Source organism: Rattus norvegicus, chromosome 10 (assembly GCF_021556685.1).
Source record: "Rattus norvegicus strain SHRSP/BbbUtx chromosome 10, alternate assembly SHRSP_T2T, whole genome shotgun sequence".
Taxonomy (NCBI): Eukaryota; Metazoa; Chordata; class Mammalia; order Rodentia; family Muridae; genus Rattus; species Rattus norvegicus.
In genome coordinates, this window is record NC_141543.1 from 52,946,043 (window position 1) to 52,958,829 (window position 12,787).

General features: G+C 40.4%; 1 protein-coding gene and 1 long non-coding RNA gene across 52 annotated transcripts in view; one reads left to right on the forward strand and one right to left on the reverse strand.

Moving 5' to 3' along the window:
* Positions 1-310: 310 nt before the first annotated feature.
* The window catches only part of Ncor1 (nuclear receptor co-repressor 1), a 142,897-nt gene continuing 130,420 nt past the window's right edge, over positions 311-12,787 (reverse strand). For 36 of the 51 annotated variants that reach the window (XM_087573873.1, XM_087573891.1, XM_087573890.1 and 33 more), the window contains 6 exons: positions 12,127-12,270; positions 10,249-10,391; positions 6,335-6,388; positions 5,936-6,157; positions 4,194-4,370; positions 311-2,872 (listed from right to left, as the gene is read on the reverse strand). In XM_087573873.1, the coding sequence (XP_087429999.1) occupies positions 2,685-2,872; positions 4,194-4,370; positions 5,936-6,157; positions 6,335-6,388; positions 10,249-10,391; positions 12,127-12,270 (928 nt within the window). In that variant the 3' untranslated portion in view covers positions 311-2,684. 51 annotated transcript variants of the gene reach the window in all.
* Positions 5,532-11,832, forward strand: LOC148002907 (uncharacterized). The gene is made up of 2 exons (XR_015631702.1): positions 5,532-5,599; positions 10,932-11,832. It is a non-coding gene; the product is annotated as an uncharacterized LOC148002907 (long non-coding RNA).

Genomic DNA, 12,787 nt, shown 5'->3' on the forward strand with positions numbered 1-12,787 from the left:
GGTAGCATGCCTGTGGAGGTGCGTGGTGTGAGTAAGACTGCCAGTGGACTTTGGGTTCATGTGTTTATACAGGAGACAGTTTTCACAATAAACTGGAGACTATACAATACTTAGGTATTCTAATAATCTTAGAAAAACAATGGCCAAGTTACTAAATGGACATACTAAGGTCCAAATCCTCAGAGACGTACCAGAGTCTGTGCTGTGCGGGGAGAGCCCCATCTTCTGTTTGAGCTCATCTACCATTCACTTCTAGCTAACCACATGTGATCCCACTAACCATGAATAACCAGATAAGAGTTCAGTCACCTTTTGCTTTGAAAATGTTTTTACTTTTTTATAATTCCAAAGTTACCGAAGTTAGGTGTTTGTTGGGCTTTTCAATGTTCCACGGTGATTGACCTCACGTCCTGTGGCGTCTGTGGTGTGTCCCCAGCAGCACTCACTTCACTGTTATAAAAAGGCGGTGAGACAAAGGGACTCATCTCCTTTTACTGATTACAACTTTAAGCAATTTACATTTAATTTCATATTAAAGTTTTAAACTATACCATGTATGTAGGGTTTTCAGGGCTTAAGTGTATGTAAGACAATCACAGCATATGAAAATTTAAAGTGTAGTATAAAATTTCTCACGAAATAGACTGGAAAATTGTCAGAATATTACCTCTGCTGGAAGACCTTGATTTAGTTGTATGTGCATGTGTTACAGATATAGTGTTGGCCCACAACAAATGCTACATCTTGATTTGCAGCTGACGTCATAGACTCATTACTTGCTTCTGCCCTTAGTATCATGGTAAGATGTCCTCCACCTCTATAGGTAAACTTGTGAGGATTCTGTTTTGTTTTGAACTAAAAAATGATTCTGGATTTCATATTGTATTGTCATGAACATGGTACAAGCAGTCTTCAGGAGGAGCTACAAGAGTAGGTTGAGATAGGCTGACTGGTCCTTAGATGAACCCAACCTGAAATACAGTAAGACAAGACAGTCGGGATCCAGTGTATGATCATTTTTTGGGCCAGTTGACAAAGTGATTTACTAAGGTCTAGACTGTGGCTGTACCTTGGCAGGGGCCCTCTCTGCAGTAAACCTAGTGAGAACATTTAGTCTTCATTGTGTTTGTGACTGCTGTAAAGCTGGTAAGAATCCTGTTCTGGCTGGCCCAGAACTCATCTTGTAATGTGGTTAGCTTTGTGCTCTGCCTGCCTCCTGAGTGCTGGGATTAAAGGTATGTGCTATGACACATAGCTAAGTTTAAGATCTCAAATGTCTTTCTTACTTGACAAGTACCTAGCCTGCATCCTCATCTATAAAAAAGGATTAGAAAACCTGTGGGATAGATAGATAGATGCTAAGAGGTGCCCAGGTAGTGGTGCTAGAGACCTGTCTTTTAGAAGTTCAGGTCTCCTGAAGACCCTTCTAATTCTGAGTGGCATTATCCCCAGACCACTAAGCATCTGTCTGCAGTGGAAGGAAGCCTAAACACCATGATAAAGCCATCTGAGAACAAATCTGAAACACAGCAAGCATTCTTAATAAAGTGATCCTGTAGTACCACAATTAGTTTAAAATTCACTCCTTAAATTACTCGCACCTTAAGAACCTGTGAAATGAAAACACTTTACTGGTGTTCCCTAGAAGCAGAGAGTGGGCACTGATGAAGAGAAGAGAAGAGCACTGTGTTCAATGGTTAGTTCAGGATGCAGCATAAAAACAAGCCTGGAAGACAGAGGTCCTAGACAGATTGTTATCTTTTTAACTCCGCCAGTTCTGTATCTAAAGAAAAGTATGTATACTTCTTGCTTGAAACCTGAGAAACGAAGACTCTTATGTCACAAATGATGTATACTGTAGCTATGGACAGGATAGTCAAAATTTATTTCAGAACAGAAGCTTTGTTGGGCTGCATCAAATGCAGAAGAATACTTAGGGGCATGGTTAAATTACCAGTGTGCATAAACATTGAGGTATGCCTCGAATAAGCCTTTAAACTTTAAAACTGAACTATAACATACCCATGCAGTAATTTTTTCAGTGCTACTAATGAAGAAAGTAAAGCCTGCACTGGAACTCACAATATGACAGTTCTGCTGCTCCTGCCTTTGACCTCATACAGGCTTTATGACAGGGTATGTGTTAAAAACCTAAGTATTTCCACAAGATTTAAACATCACTGGGAAAGCTGAATTTCGAGGAAACAAAAGTACAATGCCCATGACAGCCAGCACTGTGGAACTGGGCTGTGTGAGGTTGTTTAGAAGGCTGGGGTTAAAAAGATACACAAAGAATTTTAAAAATTACCCCAAGTGTTGATTCGCTGATTTAAATTTAAGTACACCAGATACTACAGCAAGGGGATACACTGCAAAAAGGTCATCTATTTACAGAAGAGTGATTTAAAGACATCATGGTTTTCTTTACAAACAGATGTAAGAACAAGAATTGTCCAGTTTTAAAAAAAACTCTACAACTCTCCACTGTTATAATCCATTGAATTGCCTGTATTGGAGGCAAATTTTTTTTTTCCCATTTGATTTTTCCAAATGAATTTCCATCATTTCTTCCTCATCCGTAGCCCTGGCTCTCCTGAGAAGTCTCTGGGCACAAATCATAGGAGGGCAGATTTTTTTTTTTTATCTGCAATTAAAATCAAAGCCAGAGTGCTCTCCTGTGCAGCTCAGTCGTCACTGTCAGACAGTGTCTCATACTGTGCTGAGAGGAGCGGGGCCGGCTCCCGCTCCCAGATGCGGCTCTGTTGATGCGGAGCTGCCTGGGTGATGGCTGACGGGGCACAGGCGATCGGGGTTGGCGGGGTACTGCTCAGCATCCGGATGGTCAGAGGGTTGTAAGGGAACTGAGTGGAGCCTGCAAAGGAAAATGAGGTTTTCAGTGTTAGCATTCAATGCAGTCTTTACAGGACGGAACAAGGAAGAAGTGTTCTGGTAAAACTGTCTTGTGATACTTTGAAAACAGAATGGCAAGGAAAGGCCAACAATCATTTTAACATTAGAAAGGATTAAATAACACAAGTAGCCACATGGGTAAGGCTGATAAGTCTGTGATATCATATCACATGTCTTCTTGGAGAATTCAAGAAGGAACTACTGAATATTAAGTTGTCAACGGGGGAGCCTAGTCCAGTAGAAATCAGAATGTGGCAAATATCTAAAACTGTTAGGCAGGCTGTATGACCTCTACACAGTCTCACTTGGTCAACTTAATGTGTATGAGATTTGAATGGGGCACAAGAATACCACTTCGCTTTGTGATTTCTCCATTGCATATCTATCAGCTTAAACAAAACCATAAGACATATTTCATCAAATAATTCCTTCCCTAAAATAAATGGAACCATGAGGTAAGAAAACAGCTGAGCAAGCGCAAGGCCCTGGGTTCGGTCCCCAGCTCTGAAAAAAAAAAAACAGCTGAGTGGAGGGAATGCGGGCAGGGAATAAGAACCACCAACACACTTATGTGTGGAACTGCAGTAGTCACTTTGTATGCTAATGAACATGCTAATGAATTTTGCTTTTGTAAGAGATTACTAATACACAATCCCTTTTACATATGGCATTAGAGATTTAAAAGGCAGAAGCCTTAAAGTGTATAGGTATAATAATTGTGAAATTGTTAGACACACACAGCAAGAGGGCTCAGGTGAAATTTGAGGGTGGAAAAATGGGATATGTGTATTAACTTTCTTTCAAAAAAAAGGGTGAATTTTTAAAATATTTAATTCTTGTTTGATTATGTTGTGAATTATGTATGGACATGCTTCTACCATGACGTGGTTGAAGGTCAAAGAACAACGTCTGGGAGTTCATTTTCCTCTGCTGTCTTTATGTAGGTGGGTTGAACTCAGGCCACGTGGCCTGCAACCACTTTACACTTCAGCCATTTCAGTATCTCACAGGCCCCTATGGTTATATTTTTAACACTTAAACCCCTCCACATACTCTTGTTAAAAATATTATACTGCCCAGTTAGGATTTTGATTTCGTAGTAAAAGCTGAACCCAACCTAACTTGGAAACACTGGTTACCACAGCACAGTACAGAGACAGTGATGTATGGATCGTATAAATATAAAATCTCGTATGACAAGTAGACCCAAGTAATTACATAAAAACTAAAGTTCTTGCCCAAACTGCACCATCTAATTCACAAACACGTGATAGGCTGCTTACCTGTTGAAGACGGCCTGTCTTCCCAAGCCCATCCTGGTGTCTGCCTGTGGTAATCACCCTCTGAATGTACAGAGGAGACAGAAGAAGGCCTTTCAGTTCCTAAGTAGTTCTGCCCAGGAATAGGAGATTTAGACTTCCTGCTGTTCGATTTGTTGATCAGCTTTGGTTTGCACACTCCTAAAAGTGAAATTCAAATATACTATTAATTACTGATAAATAATTTAATTTCTTAGTGACAAAAACAAACCTTACCAAAATATTGACTATGTAATGCTAAATGAAGAATCCAGATCAGGGCACATCCTCATCCTATGAACTTAAAAGCTTGGTGGCACAGGAAATGCTGCTGGCCTTAAGACTGCAGGTAATGTCAATAAACAGCTTCTTCCCTCTGCCCTGCCTCCATCCCAGTTTAAAAGAAGCAAGTGGAGAACTAAAGGACAGGCCGCAGAAGATACACTTTCTCCTCCAGGACCTCACAGGAACGCTGCAAGTCTCACCAGCTCTTTATAGCCTCCCACCACAAAGTTCACAGCACTGAGACACGTGACTGGGTTCTATAACAAAATATTACAGACTTAAAGAACCCACATCACTTAGCACATGTTTTTTATCAGCCCCAACAGTTGCACCCTACCCCCCAATTATATCACTTTAACTCCCTAGTAGTTGCCAACTGGTTTTAAAGCACAGAAATATACAAGTAGTAAAAATTAGGAGAACAGAAACAAAACTTCAGTATGTAAGTGATAGGAGGAGGGAGGCAAACACTAAACGGTCATTGCTTTTTACCCTTTTCTTAACCACAGCAAGATTTTTGCCAGAAAACAGGAAACAAACCTAAAAACCATAAGAGATAACTTTTTTTAAAAAATGAATCTTTTTTTTAAAGATTTATTATATATAAGTACACTGTAACTGTCTTCAGACACACTTGCAGAGGGCATCAGATCCCATTACAGATGGTTGTGAGCCCACCATGTGGTTGCTGGGAATTGAACTCAGAACCTCTGGAAGAGCAATCAGTGCTCTTATCCTCTGAGCCATCTCTCCAGCCCAAGAGAGCTTAAAACATAAAAGGATTTTTATATATAAATACTGAAAGCATGGCCTTCCTAAGGTTCTCTGTAGGTTTGATTTATAAATTGTAAATGATTTCATACACTCTTGTATTAGTAATGATGGCCCCTAGAGTTATATGTTGTGTAATTATAGACACAGTAATACTTGCGTCTGCAAGACACTTGAGTAATTGCTATTCATCCAATGTCATTCTGGGTTCTGGGATCTCAAAGATTGTAGGCTTAAACAATTTTCTTTTCTTTTCTTTTCTCTGAGGTGTTTGGGGTAGGAGTACGAGTATCAGTTCTTCCTTCTGTCCTGTTGGTCCTGGAGACCAAGCCCAGGTAAGCAGCATTGCTGCTGGCCCATGCCTTTGCCTCTCTGGCCTTTTCTTCCCTTTCTGTGGTCTCCTCTGTGGCTCATAGCTGCACTGAGATTTGGCCATTTTTATTAGGATAGTAAATGACAGCAAAAAACAACACTGGGCTGGAGGGAGGCGGGGAGGGAGAGAGAGAGCACGAGCGAGCACGCGAGCACGCCCAATAGCTAATGGGAACACTTATTGGTTCACAATGTTCAGTAACTCTAGTTCAGGCGGATCCAACACCTTTCCCTAGCACATGAGTTCTCTCGGTGATCAGTCAGAACTTAAAGTAGCAGCAGAACACTAAAATCCTTACCTGAATGAGGTGATGGGTCCCCTTCATCTCTCCGTGTCTCACTGCTCGTCACAACTGAGGTGCTAGCACTACCAGGGACAACTCCCACAGGATGAGGCATGACAACACCATGATCTTCAACTTTGTCATCGAAACTTCCCATGAGAGCTTTTCTGATGATGTCTTCTAGACCAAGATTACTGGCAGGATCAGCAAAAGAATGGCTTCTTGAGCTTACTGCACCTGAGGAGACAAAGCAGTGTACTTCTTGGTTTTGAGGCAGATCATGCATGGCACAAAGAAACAGAAAAGGAAACATGGGCTCTCCAGCTAGTGAATTCACAGCACTCAGAAACTTCACAGTGAAACGTCCCTACGACTTCTGTTTTGCTCTTCTCATCAAGTGTTTAAGAACCTTACCTGATGTAGTAACTGCTGGCAGATTGAAGATCTCTGTTCCTGGCTGAGCAGCTGCTGTATTCAAACAAATGAGGTTAATTGAGATGAGATAATCATGATACAAAGTCTCAAGAAATTCTAGAATAAAAGTCAACCTTTTAGTTTTCTACATACATTTCATTTATTATGTGTAGCTGAAATAAAAATATCTCTCTTGGGGTAGGGAGGATATTAGGAAGTAAAGTAAGGCCAGGTTGAAAACCCAAAACACCAATGAGAGAATTCAGAGAACACACACATATGCAGAAGAGGAGAATGCTGTTCTTGGAACAGGAGTCTGGGCTTCAGCAACCCTTGGAAAACGCCAGCAGTCAAGTTTGAGAGGTTTTCAAAACCACCACAATGGATAGTGTGGAGCAGCTGTGCTCCCAGGGCTGAGTAGAAGCTCTGCACTTGGGGACTCCCTTGGTAAGAAGATTCTGCCTTGATCCATCACCTACTACTGGTAACTATACAACTTATAATTTGCAACTTGAATAAAAGTAGATGAAATGAAAACCAACTATAAAAGCATTTTGTGCCATAAAGGGAAGGGACCTGGAGACCTACTGAGAACGTAAAAGGAAAAAAAATCTTGGTAGTATGTAGATGTGTAACAAATGATACCTGAGCACTATATACTATGGGAGGTAGACTTCTACCAAAGGATGAGAGACAGCCATTTATGAAAAACACATGCCTAGAAATAAACATTCTTGATTACAGCAGTTTGAAACTGACAAGAGAAAGAGGGGGAAGAACTCTAAAACAAAAACTACAGGAAACATAGTGGGTGAAGTCAGCCTGAAATAACACAAAGTTTATAGAACTTACTTCGTGTACCATTACTGACTAGACAATGAGAATAAGTGTGGTGGTAACGTGTTAGCCCAGCACCTGGGAGGCAGAGGCAGGAGGATCTCTGTGCCAGAATTAGAAACTCTTTTATCAAAAAGCCACACACACATACAAAACTCAGATGAATATAATTTTATTTGGCTCAAACAATGGGAATACTCACAATGGTAACACACTGTGGCCCTCCTTCCCTTCTACAGCTTAGAGTTAAATATGCTGTTTTCATATACAGATCAGAATGGCCTGGTAACTTAGTAAAAATGCCGTTTTCTTTCTACTTTTTGAAAAATGTTTAAATACGTTTTAAGATTTATTTATTCTATATATGAGTATTCTATCTGAATGTACTCCTGGGTGCCAGAAGAGGGCATCAGAACTCCATATGATTGTGAGCCACCGTGTGGTTGCTGGGATTTGAACTCAGGACCTCTGGAAGAGCAGCCAGTGCTCTTAACCACTGAGCCATCTCTCCAGCCCCAATGCCTCCTTGTCTTAAAGGAGATGTGACATGTTTATAAAGCCCAGGAAAGAAAAGCACCTGAGAGCTGACATTAACAACTTGTTAACAAGCAGGAACTTCGTGTGTCGAATAGAGTGGATGTGGATGTTCAGCTTTAATAAAGACCCAGTAATATACTCTAGGAAAAAAAGAGCTGGATTTCAGATATAAATTCAAGGGTTTCAGTATGAAATTCATTTTGAATGCTGCAAAATTACAGTGTGTAAGAGAAAAGGTACGGAGAGCCCTGGAGAGAAAAAGCCAAGGGCCAGGCTGCAGAAGCAGCAACTGCCAATGGGAGGTGACCACTCAAACTGAAGGCATTAGCAGTGAGTGCGTTAGGGCGTTTGGGTTCTCCATTCTATTTCCCAGTGAAGGCTGAGTGGTAGCTTAGAACCACTGGTTCTTTAATATTTATAGATTCCTTTCTATATGGTCAGAGCTCTTACAATAAAAAAATCCCAGGTCTTGAGGCTGGAGAGATGGCTCAGTGATTAAGAGCACTGACTGCTCTTTCAGAGGATCTGGGTTTGATTCCCAGCATCCATGAGACCGTTTACGGTCAGCTGTAACTCCAGTACCAGGGACACAAAGCTCTCTTCTGGCTGTTGTGATACACAAACATATACAAAAACAACCATACATGTAAACTGAAAATCCCAGACTCTTTAACACAGTTTTGTTATTTTGGCCTTAAAATGCCAGCACATTTTATCTCCTGTTAGGTAAATGTTTCCTTAAACATTTGTGAGACCGCCCATCAACATGGTACTTAGTTAAGTAAATGCCAGCTGAATCATGGGAGCTGTTACTGAGGACAGTGTAAAAACACTATCAAAGGAAGTCGGCTTTGTGAACTCGCGGCATACTCCTTTAAGAATTTGACCCCCATAAGTTAAGACAACACCAGGAGGAAATGGTCCCCAATAACCTGCTGTCCTTCAGCCTTGGGTCTCTGCTTGGAAAGGTCATCTCTGAGATAAGAGAGTATGCACGTGAAAACACCAGGGTTTTTTTTGTTAGTGATTTTTTTTAAGAACATAAGCAGATGAACTTTTAAGACTGGAGACGAAAGGCCTGGAATGGTTCTGGTTTTAGCAATAGATGAGTGTGAGAGTCTGACAGTCCTGGTGAGCATTCTATAATTTGTTGCCACTTCAAGAGAATCTAGGGCATTTCTCTCTTGAAATCCCTTCCAGCCTTGGGCGCTACTGCTCACTTTCCATAGTGAACCTATAGTTGGTGTACTAAAATGAAAGGGAACAAGAGAACATCTAATAACTGATAGGGTAAGTTCACAACAAGGGGTGCGGGCTCATCCTTTTCTCTCTACCATTCAATAGAGACTCAAAAATCAATGAACACTAATCACAAATACTAGAGATATAATTACACATCTGCCTGGCAGTTCAGTGTCAGAACCCAGAGTTTCTTTTGACAGGGTCAGGAGACTAGCAAATCACAGGTCAGAGACAGGTCTCTTTAGATTCCCTGTCATTGGTAAGCTGATAAACCCAGCTCGTAGCAGAGGCGTGGAAATAACCAGCCTTTTGAAGACATTACCAACAGCTTTGGAGACCAGTACAGAACAGTTTGGGGTACACTGGCAGAAGCAAGAGATTCAGGTTGGAATGCTGGGTTTGAGTTCCATTTCTAGTATTACTTGTGTGGCCTTTATCAGTTATTAAACGTCTGACTCAATTTCCTTCCTTATTTATAAAATGAAGGTAATTAATTAGTGATGTGCACTATCGTAGCTACTTAATCTTTTTCAACAATTACTGTTTATGTTTTTAAAGACAGATAAGTATATCCTAGTTGCATCTGTGTGCTACGTGATTGCACGGAGACCCTTGAAATCCTCAGGTCCTGATAGGCTAGAAAACAGCTAGGACGAAGCAAGAATAAATTGCCCTGGCCAGCAGATAACTAGTAATCCCCAAAACAGCAAAGGAGAGGTGATTTCAGAATAGCCCAGAACAACTTGACATCTGTTTTTAGGTATAATGTCATGTAACTTAATTGTTCAGGTTACTAAGAAGACTGGAAAGATATTCTTACACTATACTAAGACTGATACATGAAGGACAGATCACACCTTTAATTTGTATTACTCAGAAGACTCCCAAAAGATAAGCTACACAAGTGAGATAATATAACAAGGACATGTGAAAAGGAATTGAACAGAGGCAAGACTATGAAGAACATGCTTTTCAAATATTTGAAGATTAAAAAAGTAGGCTTAAATGGGCTTTAAAAGAAAACAGAAATCAATAAAAACCTATATAGAATTAATTTAGTCATGTGTAAAGAAAAATGTGCCCTAGACTCAGCATTAGTTCTCCATGAAGAAAAATGGCTTCAGAAAACACCCAAGTTCCTGCTTCCTAAGAAGGAACTATTTGTGAATTTGCTGGCATTGAATAGAATCAAAATGCTCTATGAAAAGCATCAAACAAGTATTGTAAAAAAGACAACATTGGAGATAGCATTGTTAAGGCATGTTTTATTTGGGGTTCATGAAAGAAATCCCACTTACCCATATCAGAGTCACCTCCACCAGAGGAGTTCAACTTACGAAAAATTTCCTGCTTCTTTGATTTAACCATGGGTGATGTGCTTTCAAGCTTGGTGAAGAATGAAGGCAAGTAGCTTATACTTCCTGGTGATCGAGAATCACTCCTGTCAGGAACAGAGTTCAGTCTGTTATAACCATGCACTCCTAGCCCTGGGACCACTCCTTTAAATAACACTCAGAAAACTTCTGCCTTCTATTCTGTCTTGGTTACAAACCCTCCAGAGCATTATGTTACCATGAACGCATTAGAAAACAGTCTAATGCTTTTGAGTTCTGAGAAGTGAAGCAGCAAACTCAGTATTAAAATTAAGATTATCCACAGCGCTCTGTCCGTCCATCCATATCTATCTGGTTGGGTTTTTTGGACAAGAGTTTCATTATGTAGCTCTGACTGTCTCACTCTAGACCAGAATGGTCTTGAATACAGATCTGCCTGCTTCTGTCTCCTCAGTGCTGGGATTAAAGGCGTGTGCCACCATGCTTGGCTAATCTACAGCACAGCACCAATTCTTATAGGATAAGTAATAAAACTTACCAAGGTTTTTTTTTTTTTTTTTTTTCCTTTGCTTAACCACACAAACTATGGTTATATAAGCTAGGAACTAACTTAGTAGCAACACTGTCTTTTTTTTTTTTTTTTCCAGAGCTGAGGACCAAACCCAGGGCCTCTACCACTGAGCTAAATCCCCAACCCCGCAACACTGTCTTTTAAGTACACTAGCTGTGACTAATAACACACTTGCCTGTAAACTAGCAAAAGCTGATGTCTAGCCAATTATTAGTGGGTTTTAGCAAATTAGCTTCAGTATCTAAATAAAATGGCCCAACTGTAAGACAAACAACAGAACAGCTGAGTCTTAATGCAAGGAATCTCGTATTTCACTGGTTAGCTTCCTATACCCAAAGTCCAGCAGGCTCCCCCAACAGAGATGGTAAGAGAACATCATTGACAACCCCAGCTAGTCACATGTATTCATTTACCAGTAAAATACAATAATACTATCGGCAAACAAAGACAAGCAGAGGAAATAATGGTCCCAGTGCATAAAAATTCCATTTGGGAAAACAGGAATGTATGATTTTCTTCCTCATTGTTATTGAAGGTGGTAACACATTGTGTTATGTACAATAAATCCACCTGCAGAGTTAGACCTGTTTTAAAACTGGACTTTGCTCTCTTTCTGAGTTTTGGCTACCATGAAATCATGTATTTGCCACTGGATGTTAATACCAAGAAAACGGTGTGCTTTTGAAGAAAAGGAACTCAGATGACACAGAATAAAACATAGGGTGAAACAGCAGGAAATGAAGCTTTCTAAGTCTGGTCTTGAAGAAATGCAAATGCCACGCTGTGACTGTTTTACACATTGTGTCTTAGCCAGCTAAGTCTGGTGAGGTACAGAGCAATTAGGGACGAATGAAGAACACTCACTAATTCAGGTCAAAGTGGGAAAAAGAAAATATACAAGGCTCTGTGTGCAGTCCTGAACACTTGACACAGGTAAGTATTCTATGTTGGCTGAACCACTGCCACCAGATGCCCAAGTAAGGTTTTGAAAAAGATCTAGAAAGTTATTCTAGATTATTCTTCTGGAGTAATGAGGAAGTTTCCCTAGCTTACTGAAATGAGAGGTTTTAGCTAGTAGTATTATTAGCCAAAGTAGTAATATTATCCAGTAGTATTAGCTCATGGGGAAAAATACTCCCAGATGTTCTTCCCAGAGTCTTATCCTTTACAAGAACCTCTAAAAGGAGAAGAGAGGCAGTGGTTAGATAAAGCCTCAGGCACAACCTGCCCCTAAAGGAGCAAAAGGGCAAAGATGTGTGCATGTCCCTCACCTTTGCTCGGCAGGATCCATTCCCCTTTGTGACAAGAGCAGCATGCTGTCCTGCTTCTCATGCACAGCAGGACCTTGGGGTGGGGAGATGGGCTCATAGGGCTCCGATGGGATGTGACTCCTCTCTGGGGATTTTCCAGGCCTGCTGGGGTAGAAAATGCAATATTTTAGGTTGTACTCCCTCTGAGGCCACCTCTGATTTAATGTCTGCATTTACTATTATAGTACATTTAATCTTATACATAATGGTATTTCCTACCCTAATCAATTCTACCCTGTTCTTAAAATCGTAGTAGTAGTTTAGGTTTTGTTTTTTTTTTTTTTTTTTTTTCCCCAGATTTATCTGTGAACCTTTAATCTTGTATCCATCAACACCCACATGCAGGAGAAAAAGCCTGACTTATCTTCAGGTCTTGTCCTTTTTGGATTAACCTTTAGTTTAGATAAACTTCAACTATATGTATGTATTTTTTAATGTAAAAATAAGCACACAGTAGGGGTTGGGGATTTAGCTCAGTGGTAGAGCGTAAGGCCCTGGGTTCGGTCCCCAGCTCCAGGAAAAAAAAAAAAAAAAAAAAAGAACCATCAGTGTAAAATAGTGGTTCTTAACTTGTGTGTTTGCCAAGAGCATTAGAAACACAAATATTCATATTATGATTCAT